General features: G+C 39.6%; 2 protein-coding genes across 13 annotated transcripts in view; one reads left to right on the plus strand and one right to left on the minus strand.

Annotated features, from left to right (window-relative positions):
- eys (eyes shut) overlaps window positions 1-17292 on the minus strand; it is a 457691-nt gene that overhangs the window by 41972 nt on the left and 398427 nt on the right. For all 4 annotated transcript variants that reach the window (XM_067768337.1, XM_067768335.1, XM_067768336.1 and 1 more), the window contains exon 7: window positions 3377-3649. In XM_067768337.1, the coding sequence (XP_067624438.1) occupies window positions 3377-3649 (273 nt within the window). The remainder of the gene's footprint in view (window positions 1-3376; window positions 3650-17292) is intronic.
- Window positions 1-17292, plus strand: part of LOC137241108 (uncharacterized) — a 471192-nt gene that overhangs the window by 37846 nt on the left and 416054 nt on the right. The window lies entirely within an intron of this gene.

The following is a 17292-nucleotide window of genomic DNA, read 5'->3' on the forward strand; positions in this document are numbered from 1 at the left end:
CCGAAGAGATCTAAGGCCGAGCTTCTCTTCCAATTTGCGTCGTGCTCCTCTTGATTTTTCCCTACAAATTGGCCGGACGGGACCTACATGTTTTATGCCGACTCCGAACGGCATCTGCAAGGCAGATGAGTTTTCACTGAGAGCTTTTCGTGGCAGAAATACAATCGGAGCGCTTGCCAGACACTGCCGAGGGGCGACCCCGCTTAGAAAAATTTTCTTCTAATTGAAAAATCTTATTTCTAAAATTTTGGTGTTGCTTTGCCCGGGAGTTGAACCCAGGGCATACGGTGTGATAGGCGGAGCACGCTACCATCACACCACGGTGGCCTTTCCACTTCCACGCGATGAGCTTTATATGCTGGTTTACTCAATAGTGAGGTAGTTTCCTGAGTCAATGCATGTGATACCGTCTCTGCAAATGTTGGATTTGGGTTTGCGTATGTGGCTCGCTTCGTTTCGACGTCCCGTATGCCATTTACTAAGCTCTGAATTTTTACTCTTTCGGTGTATTCCACGGGTGCGTCGGCATTCGCCAAATGTGCAAGCCTTTCGACATTTGTCGCAAACTCCTGCAAAGTCTCATTAGCTTTTTGGTAGCGGTTTTGCAACTCTATTTGGAATATCTGTTTTCTATGCTCGCTTCCATAACGTCGTTCTACAGCAGCCATCAATGCTTCATAACTGTTCCGTTCGTACTCTGGAATCGTCTGTAAGATTTCGGCAGCTGGTCCTTTCAATGCTACGAAGAGTGCAGCAACTTTATCTTCAGCACTCCAGTTGTTCACTGCTGCGGTCTTCTCAAACTGAAGCTTAAAGACCTGGAAAGGAACAGAACCGTCAAAGGATGGTGTTTTTACCTTTGGATTGCTTGCTGAAACAGCTGGGCGATGTAATTGCAACTCCTGTATACGACCTCTCAAAGCATCCACCTCGGCTTCGATTTTTTCCTCAAACTGCGTTATTTTCTCGTCCATACGCGCTTCAAGTTGTACTGTTATGCGTGCCTCTTGTTCTTTCAGTTGTGTTTCCATCTTTGATGTTATTCCTGTCTCTTGGGAATCCATTTGTGATGACATGTACTTTTTCTGTTCTTCTAGTTGAGATGACATATACGTTTTCTATTCTTCTAGTTGAGATGACATATACTTTTTCTGTTCTTCTAGTTGAGATGCCAGTTGAAATGTTATATCTGTCTCTTGCGATTCCAGTTGAGAAGCCACTGTCGATGTTTGAACAGATATTGCAGCCAAAATCATGTGCAAGTCTGTGCTCGTAACTGTCTGCGTAACTGTCTCTTCCATTTTTGTTGTTTCCTCGCCTTCAAGGTGAAAGTCATACTCTTCCACGTCAATTCCTTCTAATTCCATTGCCTCTCGTAGTCGTGCCTGAAGTTCGAGTTTAATGCCGGTTGTATTCAATCCACTGCTCTCCAACTCCTTCTTCAGTTGCTGGACCTTCAATTCACTGAACTTTGCCATGTCCTTGTCCTCTGGAATTTATTCAACAATTCCTCTTCTGACACCAATTGTAACGAATTTACTTGCAAATCCTCTTATTTGCAACCTTCTGCTAAGTTCGTATCACTAAACTGTTGAATAAATAACTCCAATATTGAATAATGGAAAAATGGCCTTTATTAAAGTACTTCACAATAACACTTATACTTTGCGCTAGCTGGCTTAATAACCAAACTGATTGATAGCTCAAATGAATCTCCACTATTGGCCGACAGATTGCGTGCTTAATCAATAACTGCTTGATAGCTCAAATCAAACTGAATTCCAGCGCCTTTACACTTGATGCCTTATATACTCTCTGATTTCAACGTTCGCATCTTCTAGGCGCTTCCAGATTCTACTAGTTGCCATCAGCTCTCAAACTTCTCAGCTGTAACTACATTTGCACGATTTTATAGCTTTTCTCATTGCATACTTTCAGGAGTATCTCAGATATATGCATGTGTTTGTGCATTGACTCTCCGCTGCTCGTATACGTACATGTTACATATGTGTAGACGCAATTATTGTTTCGTTTATGTAGATACATAATGATTGATCTATGGATGTGTATGATATCACTGTTTAGCATCGGTTTAGAGATAGCAGCACCCCTTAGTTTGCTAATATTCGTAACAATATTATATATTAATATACCCCATTGTTTGGTATTTTCTTTGAACGAACTACCCTCATCATCTTTCTTTGTTGTTCTTCTATTGCACATGCCTTTACTGTTCTGCTTCCTTTTCTTCCTGCATTTCTTCTTCCTATTCATCTTACCCTTCTTTTCATTACCCACTCATTTCCCTTTATGTGTCCCTAGCTCTATTTCCCAACCTCCTTATTCTTTACCTCTAACTCCTTACCCGCATTTCCTTTTTATTCTTCTTTCACTTCTTTTTCTTTTCCTTTGCCTTTCCCCAGCCTTTTCCTTTTCTCTTCATTGGACTTTACCCCATCCATCATATTCTACGCTCCTCTCATCTTGCTACCATTTCTCTTTTGATTTTACCCTCTTTCATAGGCTGAAATACAAGAATTACCTTCGGCCCTTTCCTCAATGGATGTCTGTCACCGGTTTACTCAGTTCTTTCCACAACACCTTGAGCATCATCCAAAGAAGTTCTTCTCCTACATATACCCACCTTTCGGTGGGATTGTTATGATCAGTGAGCGGCAGAGTTAGGGAGTGCTTTACGACGTCATTCATTCACTCGTGGATAGTCGAAGTTGGAGCGATACCTCCATTGAGTTTCTTCGAATAAGCCGGAGTCATTAAGTCACCTCTCTTTGCCTTATGACCTACTTCCACCATCCTGCTTATTACAATTTACTGCTTTTTCCATTCCTTTCCTGTGTAACCTTTTTCGAAGTACTTGCTTCCTCGCTTTGGAGAACCTATGCCCTATAGCTGTCGGCATGGATGTCTTATTGATGAGGATATCTTGCTTAATATCCTTGAGATTTAGTACTTTCCGTCTCTTAAAAGTTGACCGTTGCCTCTCATTCCCCTCACACCGCTGGGGTTTTTTTTGGGGCAAAGTACTTTTCAGCGTATGATCTCATTACAAGCGCTTACCCTTCCGGTCAGCTAGGCCGACTACGGCTTCCAAACAATTCCTAAAACTACCCTATACTGTGAGGGGTTCCCTTGCACTCTTTGCTTCCGCCATTATTTTTTTTGTGGTGGAACGGCGCAGATGCAAGACCCAAAATCGCGCGGCTACATGGTAGAACGCCATGAGCTTCGTCTAAGCCTTCACACAAGTTGCCTATTGAGGGAGGACATAAAAGGAATTTCAAAGCATTTTGGTATAAAGCTATCGGCCATACAACATAAATGGCCCCTATTTTCATTTACTTTACATATTACTTACCCAAATATCTCGCGTGTTTGCTCATTTATCTTCAGCGAATGCAAACAGCCAGTAAAACCGGTACCACTTTGAGCTGGAGGTAATTCAATGATAAGACCGATTGGTGCTTGCGGCGCACCACCCAAATGCAACCATGTGTTCAAAATTACCTCTGGTGTATACATGCGCGGTGGTAACAATTTCAACCAAGTCGGTTGGTCACCAGACATGGCCAGTGTATCGTTGACCAATAGGGAGGCATTGCAATGGGTGTAATTGCGACTGAAGTCCAATCTAAAAAGAAATTAGAATAAAGAAGGAAAATATTAGAAGTTGATAAAAGTAATGATTCAATGAATAAAAGCGCGACTTTGGAAGTGTATCGTAATTTTTAGAATAAAGAGTCCCAGAGCTTTACATAATTAGGTCCTTAGTTTCATGAGAACGGTTTTCTGAGTTCGTTTTATTCATGTTTGTATGGTGAAATAAACTGTCGGCATCTTTGACTGGTTTAAAACAAAATAAGTAAGAAACCATATCGTTAGCTTAATGTGAAAATGTGTTAAGTCACTTTTTTGAAAAATTGTATTTTAATGCGGTTTTAAAACTGAATTCAAAATACATCGATCACCAAAAAAAAAAAAATATTTAAATTTTTCATTTTTACGTGCTGTGGGCAATGATGTGTAAATGTGCTAAGTCGTCAGCTGTTAACAAAAATGTGCTAAGTCAACCTGTCAATAATATCAATCTGAATTATTAGTCATTTCTTTGTGCGCGCATTTTATTTATTTATTTAATTCATTCAGTCTAAAAGTATATGCTTTGTTGTTGTTGTTGTATTAACGATAAAGACACTCCACGAAAGCTTTGGGGAGTGTTACTGATGTTGGCCCTTTACCGGATATAGATCCGGTACGTTCCGGTAACAAAGCACTATTAAATTACTACTAGCTCGACCATCTCGATTTATATGACCACATTAAACCTTCTAGGCCATTCCGCCCTCTCCACCCCCTAGTTCCATGAGGAACTTGCGGTCGCCAGAGCTTCGGCTGTCAATGAAACAAGATTCGCCCCGGGTAGGTGAGTTGACAATTGTGTTGGAGAAGCTATATATTGTGCTGGTAACCCCTTGAAATTGGATTTACCCGATTGAGACATGCCTTTGGTGTTTGATAAATGTTTTGCGCTGGCCATAATCTACTTCAATTCTTACATGTCGATAACTACATGCTTTCTTACAGACTAGTTAAAAATAGAAAACAATTCAAGCTTAAACTTATATAAGCTGTTATTAAAATTAATAACACTACTGAATCGATTTGCTAGATGTATAGTCCTAGTTATAGGTTCATTCATAGCATAATTCGTTTTATGAGTTATTTCGATAAATAATCTATTATGCCGGAGATCACGCAGTGGAATATATGGAATGAACAAATTAGATAAATCAGAGCAATTCGTGCTAAAGTTTATTACATTATAGGCAAGCGTGAGTGAGATAAAAGTTCTTCTGTCATGCAAAGCCTGAAGACCAAGCAATATGTGCCTGCTGGTATATGATGGGAGGCCGTCTGGCAAGTGAAGCATACGTAAAGCAATTTTGTAAAAAATTTTGGAACTTTCTCAATTTTATAGGAGTTAGATTTATAGAAAGGATTCCATATTATTGAGCAATATTCAATACCACTTCTGACCAAGGATATATAAAGTGCCTTCAACGTCATAGGGTCCTTAAAGTCACTGGTGTTACGTCTACTGAACCCAACCATTGTAACAAATTTTGAAACAACGAAATCAATGTGACTAGAAAAATAGATTTTGGAGTCAAAAATTACAACCAAGTTTTTACTCTCTTGACAACGATTAAGATATTTAGCACTTAGTTTGTATATAAAGTATGTGGCAGTTGTCTTTATGGAATAAGACACAACACAGCATTTGTTTGATTTTAAAAATAAGTTATTGTCTGCGCACCATCCGGCGAAAGAGTCCAGATCAGAACCGCTAGAAATAAAGTAAATAAACAAATGTATGGCGCGATAACCTCCGAAGAGATTTTAGGCCGAGCTTCTCTTCCAATTTACGTCGTGCTCCTTTTTTTTAATTTTTCCTACAAATTGGCAAGATGGGACCTACTTGTTTTATGCCGACTCCGAATGGCATCTGCGAGGCAGATGAGTTTTCACTGAGAGCTTTTCAAGGCAGAAATACACTCGGAGTGCTTGCCAAACACTGCTGAGGGGCGACCCCGCATAGAAAAATTTTCTTCTAATTGAAAAACTTTATTACTAAAATTTTGATGTGTCTTTGCCTGGGATTTGAATCCAGGGCATTCGGTGTGGTAGGCGGAGCACGCTACCATCACATCACGGTGGTCGCCAATAGTTAGAAATAGTTTGACAAATAAATAGTACTTTTTTTGAAATATATAGTTTTAGAGCTATATTTCAATCATTAAAGGGGGGGAGTGATGGGGAAACATATTGAGTAAAAAGTGCTAAGTCAGGAGAAAAAATTTGTTTTGAGTGAGGAAATTGTGCTAAGTCATGAAATAGCTGCTAGGTTAGCATACATGATTTTTATTAATCGTTTTCAAAGCTTCTACATTCAAAAGTATTGCAACTAAGGTATCCATATTCACAGTTTAGAAAAAAGGTTATTTCAAAAATTATTCAGTTTTTCACATTAAGCTAACGATATGTAATACTCCTATATTGCTAATAGAAAATGCTCGCAATGTGTTTTTAATTCGAAATCAAAACAAGACAGCCTATAAAATTTTTGTGATTGTAACAGCATAAGTGTGACAAGAAAAATTTTAAATTTAGGTACATTCGATTATTGAATGCAAATACAAAAACGTTCAAACAGCAATACATCGGCACTCTGATGTTTGGGAATGTACCTAGCCTTATATGCAAGAAATAGAAAATTTTCCATTTATGACAGGTTGAAAGACTAAGGGCCTTACTGTGTAAAACGCGAGGCGAGACATTTAGTGACACACGGTATCATATCAAACCTAGGTATTTACATTACTATAACAATAATATTCCCTCTATTTACTGACAGTAGTAAAGAGTCCCAGCGTTTTGCATATTCAGCCCCTTAATTCCTAGAAAGGGATTGATGCTGCGCTCACATAATTTTTTTTTTTGCGTAACGGCCAACATCTTTTTGCAACAGTAAAATTAAAGCAAATAAGTATTTGGATAGTCAACTAAAGTCAAAGTTCAATGGAGAGGGGTGAATGGTTCCAAGGTGACGTTGCTGAGCCAGAAATTATTTCAGTAATAAGTTTGCTGAGAAGTAAAACGAGTTAGTGGATACATATGGTGAGTTACTCTAGGCTTAGTACTTGGTATGGCGCGTATCAATTGCTGTTAGTTTGTTGAATGTAAGTGTGTGATTCCCAGTCGTGAGGACGTGCTTTGTTGGAGTGATGAGAGAAAACCCTGGCATCCTCTAAAAATGTGTTCTATATAAGTAAGAAAGATACGGTTACCTAGGTTAGGTTGATAGAATCTAAATAATTTTTATCCCAGCGAAGCAGAAGGCGATCTCTTGGCTATGTTGTCACCGCAAACACTCATCGAAAGTTTAGTGGATTGTTGCAGATGTGGACAGTCCTTCTACGGTATGCTGTGGTACTAGCAACTTCTAGTACTAGTTGAACTCGAACCTTTATCCGGGGGGGAGGGGGGGGGGCATGTCAAAGTTACCTAGCTCGGCTTGTGTCATCGAATAAAACGGATAGTAAGTTCTGCCTCATTACTGCCCATTCTATCCTGAGGATGATCATACTTCTGAGCATTTTCAGTGTACCTTCCTCGCCAACGCAAGGAATCGAAAAGAAATTATGGGTACGCAGAGTTATTTCTGCTTTTACCAAACTTTCTGACTCCGAGATTACGGGACGACTAAGCATTTCTTGTGCATCTTCATGATCTTCATGCATATGTCCCCTTGTTCCTAGTATCCGTTGTGAGACGAAGAACGTTGTTGGAAGTTTCTTGAGAAAAGTAAGCAGTTCAACAATTATTTTAGAAGAAAAACCATATAAGAGTAGTTTTGACCAGAGGTAAGATATCTTACCCTTTGACCACTAAATTAGATGGACCAGGTACGAAAACACAGGATTTCCCAAATACGATGAACTTACAATTAATCTAAACTTTAAAGTTTAAGTCTATATTGGGGTTCGTAACATGCGCACCTCCAGGAGCCATGAGTTTTGGCTTAAAGTAAAGTAATCTAATTTGTATCATTTTAATGTAAAGTCAGAGAAGATTCTGTCGATCGGTAGGTAATTGTTCGGATGCCATAATATTCATAGGCATCCGTTAGGCTGCCTATTTGGTTCGATTAATAAACAAATGCTTTTAACGTTTGCCCAGCGCTAGCATCGCATGACTTGGTTCCTGGGGAGTGTTATCAATGTTGATGGTCCTTCACCGGATGCAGATCTGGTACGTTCCGGTAAGCACCACTAAGGTACTAGCCCGACTATCTCGGTAACGATTTGGTATGACCACTTCTAGCCCATCCGCCATCCCACCCCCTAGATCCATGAGGAGCTTGGGGTCGCCAGAGCCTCAGCTGTTAAAGAAACCGGATTCGCCACGGGTAGGTAAGGTTGGAGAAGCTATATATTGCGCTGCCAACCCCTTAAGAGGGTTGCCCTACACGCCCACTTGAATAAATTTAGTATTTTAGTCGCCTCTTACGACAGGCATACCTACCACGGGTATATTGTAAGCTCCCTAACCCGCTGGGGATGCATGTTTAGGTCATGCTGTCTTTTATAATGCACATCACTGTGTTTACATATTTTCATTGATCTCTTTTGCATTTCTATTTGCATATCTAACTAAATTTTGAGCCATCGCCGTTTGTATTAATTCTACTACAAGTATTACAAAAACAAAATTTTGTTGCTAAGGTTACAAAAGCGTGTACTCGCTGCTTTGCTGTTGCTATAGCTTTTCCGAACGTCCTTGAACAAGAATTTATTCTCGAGCAAATTGAAGGTGAGCTTTTGAATTTTTCGCTGAGGACAAGCGCACATTTGGGTGGCGATGGCAAGTGCGGCAGGAAATTTGCTTTTCTGTGGAATTTGCATCGTATTGTAAAGAAAACATTTAACAAAAATTCAATATTAACAAGTAAGGGTGTCTAAGTTCGGATGCAGCCGAACATTATATATTCACCGGGAGTTCCAATTGTATAGTTCATTTCCAGAGAAGTTACTTTTTCGAATTTTGTTACAAGGTATTTATTTTTTTTTTGAGGCGCTAGAAATGTTGTGTAATGCTTGACCGGAATAGCGGCGTGGCAGTGCTCATTAAAAAAAATGTGTCCCAATTTCCTCATACAACAAAACTTGGTAAGTGTCTGCGACCTTTTTAAACATCCTTTTTTTACCAGAAATATTTCCTGCTATAAGGAAAATATGTGTACACAATTTCATTACAATCCGTAAAACATAAAAGAAACATAAAAGAGGCGCTGCCACGCCCATTTTAAAAAATTTGAGTTTTTTGCTTTTTCTTGTTATAATTTCACTTAGGAAACACAATTGATATAAAGCTCTTTTTTTGCAAAGATATAGCTTATTATATTCATCTACGACTACTTTAAAAATCTTAATATATAAAAAATACGTGTCACAACATTTTCGGCCGCGATGGACTCCTAAACTACTGAACCGATTTTGAATTTGTTTCGCACCCCATATGTAGTTTGATCTAACTTGAGACATAGGATAGGTTATATCTCAGTTTATAGTCGCAATAATCGCTTTATTTTATTGCAAAATTTTTTTTTGGTTTATACGTAATAATAAAATGTTACGTATACGCAGTGGCACTCATATTTTCAGGTGGTGCGGATATACTTCCGTGTAATTGCTTGGTGTTTAATTAAACAACCTGCTTATCAATAAAAAATATTATAGCGAATGATATCAAGTATAGCACATCACCAGGCCGAGAGGGTGGGGGGGGGGGGGGGGGGGGTTTCTGAGGGGGCTTCTGAGGGGCCCGCGATTTAGAGGTACTATGAAATTTTTTTTAATTCAGAAGAGCCTTTAGTTGTGTAGAGGGTAATTTTCATACCCCTGGGTGACTAGGGTCTCGAGATATAGGCCAAAACGTGGGCCAGTGAATGCCTAGACAGTGTTTATACAATATGGATATCAAATGAAAGCTGTTGATGAGTGCTTTAGTACAGAGTAATATATTATCCAGAGACAGACTGCGACTGGGATCAGGACTGGGACTGAGACTCGGAGTGGGACTGGGACTGGAATAAAATACATACCACCCTCTGGGGCAATAAGGGATGCAGAAGAATGCGAAGAAATTGAGAGAAGAGAGAAGGAGATTGAGAAAGAGATAGAATGAGACGAAGATGGAGATAGATGAAGCGAAAAAGGCGGAGGGAGAAGTGAATAAAAGGATTAGGAAAAAGTGAAGAGGGGGGAGGGCAGAGTCAGACGGAAAAAGCTTATTAAAATGTATGCAGATAGGCCAAATTTAGGGCAGGACAACGTCTGCCGGGTCTTCTAGTCTGTTATATAAAAGTGGACGTGATTCTTAACTATTTTGATTATCTTCACTCAGTCTATATAGTGTCTCTGCCAAATTTTAATGTAATATTTTTAGCGGATTTTGATTAACGGCATGTTAAACTTCCTATTTTCTTCTTCTAAATGTGGGTGGTGCCACACCCATATTTCAATTTTTTTTAGAATTTATGTTTTGCATCATAAAACCAATCCACCTACCGAATTTCATTTTTAAAGACTTTCGATGTCAAAAAAGTGGGCCCTGTTATCGTCCGATTTCGCTCTACTAATCTATTCTGGAAACATGGGGGATCACTCAGAGATTCGACATCTCGGTTTTCACGGACGGATCTAAAATGGCTTGCGGAGTGGGAAAGGGAGTATTTGCGACTGTCCCGCCCACGTCCTTATGTATGCGGCTTTCCGACTCGGCAAGCGTGTTTCAAGGTGGGATTTTCGCTATCCAAGAGGCGTGTAAAGCGTTAATGGATATTAATAGTAACGGTAACAGGGTAGCCATTTTCTCCGATCGGCAGGCGGCTCTTGGGGCCCTCGGGTCAGCGACGATAACATCAATTGGGCAGTGTAGGTAGAGCGCGATTATTCTGGCGAGCAGGCAGATCGTTACTCTGATATGGGTGTCGGGACATCGAAAACATACAGGGTAACGAGATGGCGGATGAGCTGGCACGGCCATCTCTTACCCTGTATGTTTCGATGTCCCGGCACGGTGTGGAGCAGCTCTTGATGTCTCAGGAGCGAAGGAGGTCCTTGCGCCCCCTGGGACTTATCAAGGGTCGCATCTCCCAGCAATGGTTGAGCGACGCCAACAATAGGTGGAAGCGGTTCCCGTCCTGTAGAGTCTCCAAGAGCATGTGGCCCTTATATAACGAAACATGTTCTATAGCTGTCCTTAAGATGAACAGAAGGTATATATCCAGAGTAGTTGCGGTGCTCACGGAGCATTGGATAATTGGGGTACATGCGGCACGGATGGTACTGGAACACAATACCTTCTATCGCAGCTGCAAGCGTCCGGAGGTGGAGGAAACGGTTGAGCATCTGCTGTGCGAATGCCCAGCACACTGTCGAAGCAGAATACATTTTCTTCAAAATTCATTGGTTCATTGGTTCACTCACGAGTTGCGGTATCAAAACGGCGAATGAGCGCTAATTAGAGTTAATTGGCACTCGTCACCCCAACCAACCAACCGACCAATCTATTCTGGGTACAGATAAGCCCGTATACCGAATTTGGTGCAGACGGACATGAATAAATCTAATTTTTCTTCGATTCAGATGATTGCGACATATGGAAGTCTATATCCATCTCGATTCCTTTATACCTGTACAACCAACCGTGATCCAATCAAAATTAATACACTCACGCACGCTGAGTATACAAAAAATGTTTGCAAAGACACACACGCTCACACACGATTATATACTAAGTACATGCATACATATTCTTTTATATCGCTTTGAGAACTAATAGTTGAAATACTTTTACCTCTGAATGCATTGTCAATGTATGTGTTTGCATATTTTAGATTTCGTTTTCGATTACCTGCGAAGAGGCCAATTGAAATGGTGCCTATAGAAAAGGGCGTATGTATTTGCTTTAACTCAGACGGTCAAATATGTGCATGTATTGTAATATCCCCTCTGGTATGCGTGAATGTGTGTAAGAAATTTTGAATGCTTAAGAGGCTCCATACCTGGGACCCATTCTTATGAATAAATTATATGGATTTAATTTGTATTTTTGTCCTAATGGATGGTTTAAAATAGATATTTTGAATATGATATGCTTGCAAATGTGGAAAAAGCTATTCCAAATAGCGGCTTTAGGGCGATAATCCCTTTAAAAGCTTTATACAACATATGCACAAAGCATACCTGAGCCTTAACAAAGTTTTAAATTATTAAATGTACTGTTTTTGATGACTTTTGTATGAGTAAGACGGCATAGCGCGTTACCTATAGGCAAAATTTGGTCTAAATGTATCAGTAGTTTTTGGGATAGTAATGGAAACACAAACAAATATATGTAGCAAGATCAGTTGGTAACCTTAGGAGAGAACACCACTTAGAAATATTCGTGTTGAAATATGATAAAATAAACTTAATTTCGTACTTATAATGAACCACCTAATTTAATATATTGAATAAATGGCAACCTTGTAAAAGACCTAAGTGGCAGCAAGTGTGCAAATGGTATTAAAATGTATCGAACTTCATCCATATTGGTTGAGCCATCTGCGGAAAAGCAGCGGATATTTTAAGAAATAAAAATAATTGTATCTTCCAAGCAGAATTTCTGGTTATAAAGAGGGTGTTTATGCTCCTGTCGGAATACTTGGTGGGGGACGCGAGGTGGGCATTTACTTAGATAGCCAAGCAGCGCTCATGGTGCTTAACACCGGCCTTGCAGATGTCGTTCGGAGTCGGCATAAAGCAAGTAGGTCCCGTCCCGCCAATTTGTAGGAAAAACTAAAAGGAGCACGGCGCAAATTGGAAGAGAAGCTCGGCCTAAAATTTCTTCGGACGTTATCGCGCCTTACATTTTTTTCTTTTTAACCCTTAAACGGGCAAAATAGAAATATCAAAATTTTGGATTTGAAAATTTTAGTTTACGTATAATTTTTCGTCGCTGAGGTCATATTCGAAATCAGATCTCTAAAACTCTGTCTAGTTTTGGCGCTAGGTCCCAAAATTTGAACACCGTCTGTAGACGGTCTTGCCCTTGTAAGAGTAGGAAATTGCGTTTACATTATTCGTGAGTGTGATAATCTCTGAAACAGTTTTTGCTACTTGATTAACATAAATGTATTTGACCGTTGGTACAAATGGTATGTGTATCTGATTTCTTGCAAAGCTTGCACGCTTTTTTTGCAGTCCACTCAGGAATATGGTCAAACTTATCATATCTTATGTCGTCCCGGGGGTGTATTGCTCTTTTACCAACGGCGTTTTTACTGTGGATAACATGTGGGGTGCTTGGGGCCGTCCGACTGTTGGCCTATTAGTAGAAGCACACAGAGCTTCAGCTAACTCCAAACGAAATTGATATAATGTGAAACCTTTTACCCGTAGGTTGCTCTCGGAATATGATGAATTCTTTTGACGATATAGTATGAAGGCATTGGTGATCGCCATATCAAGTAGATGATAAAATATGCGCGTCATGGTATCCATTGTTTGTATACGCAAATCGTTTCTACCCATATAAGAATCCATGAGGTCTACACCTCCCATGTGCGAGTTGTACTCACGAATTGTTTGTGGACAAACTATCTCTGGTATTTCTATTATATCTGTGTGTTTTCGATGGGTAGGGGGCGGCATCCCCTTTAGCAAATGGTTGGATACCTACATAAGCTGAACATAGTCGAACGTTTTTACTGTCCTTGCAAAGGACTGTAGTTACGTCTGCTCCGTAAGCGGTGCCACAAAATCAATTGTATATCCTATGCCTGTGTTTTTAACCTGCGCTCCCGAATCAGACGGTAACTTGCAATTAGCTATTCGGTTGGCCCGAATTGTACCTAGTGAAAATATACCACGAGAGCGTAATTAAACTAGAAGAGGAAGAGATGAATATAAGCTGTCGAAGTACAGAATATGTTTAGCAAAATTAGGTATGGTTTGCGATAACCGAATCAGGACATTGCTCGAATCTGCCAGATCTGGTGTGTCTGGCGGAACAATATTATCACCGGCTCCATTATAAACTTCAAATCGGTATGCGTATCCATTCGTATCACATATGACGAACAACTTGATACGCCATTTATTGGGTTTATTGGGCATATATTGCCGTAAGTCATGCCTTGCTTTTGTTTTGCACATTTGCTCATCAATACATAACCGAGCTTGTTTGGGAACGGAGTCGAAGCGCTCGTTCAAAATCTCAATGTCTTTCCTTATTCAAAACAACGAATCGTATCCTGGTTCATCTTTTTTGATACGGTTTCCCTCATCAGCAAATGATAAGTATTTCTTTATTGCCACAAACTGCTTCCAAGGCAAGGCTTCCGGTATATGCTTAAATCCAAATTCACTCCAGTGTGACTCTATATTTGGATATCGAAAAATAGACACATATATCAGAATGCCGATATAACTTCGAACTTGTGCAGCGTTAGTTGTGAATTGCGTATTTATATCTTCTGAACGGGCTGCTCGATTGGTTTCTTCAACAATCAAATTGAACAGTTGGTAGTTAAAAAAATTATTGAAAAAGTCTGTATGAGGTAACTCAGAGTCTCCGCGGAAGGCTATTTCATATATATGCATTCTCATCGACCTTTGGCGCCATAGAATATTCGAGAACTCAGTAGATCGCTTGTCTATGGCATCTACGATTGATCCTGTATATCCACCTGCTGATGGTCTTACCTGTGGTCCTCTAGGGTCAACAGTTGATAATAGTGAATGCGGTCTTTTCGGTGGCTGGTTCAGGTGGGAGACTTTGTATTTTTGAAGCTACCGTTGTCGATGAAACATCAGTAAGTGCGCTAAGGTTCAGCAAAAGTCCATCTCCCTTTTCAAAATTTCCACTGTCTATCTCATCTAAAACTTCCGTTATAATTTCTTCTTCTTAAGGCGATATCTGATCAACAACGTAATCTGGGTCGGCTATACTGTCGCTACCATCCTCGTACTTGGAATCTTCATTAGACAAAATAGTTGAGTTCATCAATTGCTCGATTTCTTCGTCTGTCATTGAAGATAGATTGAATTTCTTTCTTTTATCTTCGTTAGTCAGCTCCTGTGGTCTAGGTCCTTCCATCTTCTGAAAATACCACCAACACATACGAAACTAGCCTTTACAGACGTAAAAAGTAGGTGAAAAACAAGGTGACCACAATAAACTAGTGTTGCTCCATCAAATTAGGAATTTTCGTTAACCTTACCTGAGAAAGACCGTCCAGGGAAGGCCTTAACAAAACACTAAAAAACACCATATTTTCTTTGTTCGATTTTGAGCCAAACATGAAATATGAAAACCAACAACATTTTAACTTGCCTTAAAAATTCCCAATTAAATTACTTCACTGGAAATCACTTTTTTATGAATTTTAAATGTGCAAAATTTCTAGAACAAATTATGCCTCACTTTTCACTTTGTCTCGCACTAGAACTAAGAGAAAAGTTGAATTGTCCCACTTAAGAGCTTTTTTTATGAATTAGGAAGGAGGAATGTATAATATTCAATGAATGCATGCGAATACGTAAAAAGCAAAGATTTTCTGCAGACGGTCTTGCCTGACAAAGGCCTAAAGAAGGCTTAAAGGATAAATTCCTAAAGTTTTTTTTAAAAAAGGAAGGTATAACGCTGCTCGGAACAGTTATATGTAGATGAACTCGTTTGGAATTTGATAGACAGGCAAACCAATATAAATTTTTTTGTTCTACCCGTCAGTATTTTTATTTCAGGATTTTGATGAAATGTGGCACCAAAGTAGCCAATAGCTTGGTGGGATCTCGTTGCTTTTTTTTAAAAGGGTGACAGGGCCCTATAATCATTTGTTTGAATTGCTGGACCTCAAAGTATATTGACTTCAAATACCTTTTGATATGCGGACGGTCCCGTACCCCTTATTGGTGGGGGGGGGGGGGGGGGGGGGGGGAGGGTAGATAGATGGGTCATATAAATCTAGATTCGGGCAATCTCGGAGATTTGAGCCTCCCAGTAGAGCCAGAATATTGAGCTATTTTTGAAGAATTTCGGGATTTCAGAACTGTTTATTTGTGATTGCGGACAGTATTCTAAATTTTATTCGGGATTATTGCGGCACAGTTTCGCTATTATTATAGGACTGTTTTTGACTACTTTCAATATAATTCTAGACTATTTCGAAACCCTTTCGGTAAAATCTCCCAATTTTTTCGGATTATGTTTGGGGGAACTTTCAAACTTATTCGAAGTTTTTTTTGGGAAGGATTGGGAAACTGTTTCGGAACCCTTTCGTGATAGTTTTAATTAATAACCGGGAAAAATTTTTTAAAATTTCGGAATAATTTCGGGATTGCTTTCGGGATCATTCCAGATTTATCTATGGGTAGCTTCGAATTCGATTTTTGAAGATATTGCGACAGTTTTTGCATGATTACGTTTAAATTACCTTGCACAGATAGGTTTCAGGGGTGGGAGGAAGCCTACAACAAATCCACCATAGTTCGTAAAAAGATGTCACCAACTTGGTGGAGCGGGGAACTAAGGAAACTTAGAACAGCAGTAAAGAAGGCTTTCAACGAGTGTCACACAACAAAAGAGTGGCAGCTACCCAATACAAGAAAGCTATAAGCGTAGCAATGGCTTTGTCTGGTAAACTTTGTACTCCTCAATAGAAAATACTCTCGAGTCCTCAGGACTGAGTAAAATTCATAAGAAGTTCATAAGAAGTGAGGACGGGGTATGGACGGACCCCCTAATTATGAATATGCACTTCCTAGAATGCCATTAAGCGCCAGTAAAATAATCTCCTAAGACGCGCTACCACCCCAGAGGGTTTACTGGACTGGAAAGTAGACAGCGATAAGATAAGTTTCGCAATAAGCTACGATGGCGTTACCCCGGTGATGCTTCAAAATCTAGACCATAGAGCTATTATCACTATTTCTTATGGGTCACAAAGCTAGAGGGGCTCTTTAGGGGTTTTTTCTGAACTTTTTTCTGGATAAATTAGATACTATTTCGGCATCGTTTCGGTATGGTTTTCAGAACATTTTTCAATATATTCATGTTTTCATACTAATCTAGGGACTACTTCGAAATTCTTCAATGAACTATATGATGGCAGCTCACAGCTGTGCACACAAAATTCGGCTACACCCGAACTTAGACTCCATTACTTGTTATATTTCGTTTTTGACTCAACTGATGTTATCAATGCAATCTGACTCAGCTTTGAATCTTTCGGCGGCAGCGAGCAATAAATAAATGTTTACATTAATGTTGTTATCATTTCAGTTGTCATAACTTAAGTCCTTTTAACAATTTTTGTTGTTATATGGGCCTACTGATTTGTAAGATCGCGGGTTCGAATCGAGCCCTGCAACAGATGTCGCAGTGTTGAGAGTATCAATTGGCACGAACCAGAATAGAAGTAGGATTAATGAAGACAAAAAAAAAACCGCTGTGATGGCTGAATGGTTATAGCAGCGGCGCCTAAACGTTGCCGATGAAGGAATTTAGCAGTTCCCGAAATGGATCTATACATCGAGCTTTGGCAGTTGTCTAAATTTTTTCTTTCTTCAATTCTAATTCAAAAATTTTTTTCAATTAAGAAAAAATTTATCATAACAATATTAATGATAAAAAATTATTGTTAGGCCTTGAGCTCGATTCGAACCC

The sequence above is a fragment of the Eurosta solidaginis genome, chromosome 2 (genome assembly GCF_040869045.1).
Source record: "Eurosta solidaginis isolate ZX-2024a chromosome 2, ASM4086904v1, whole genome shotgun sequence".
Lineage (NCBI taxonomy): Eukaryota > Metazoa > Arthropoda > Insecta > Diptera > Tephritidae > Eurosta > Eurosta solidaginis.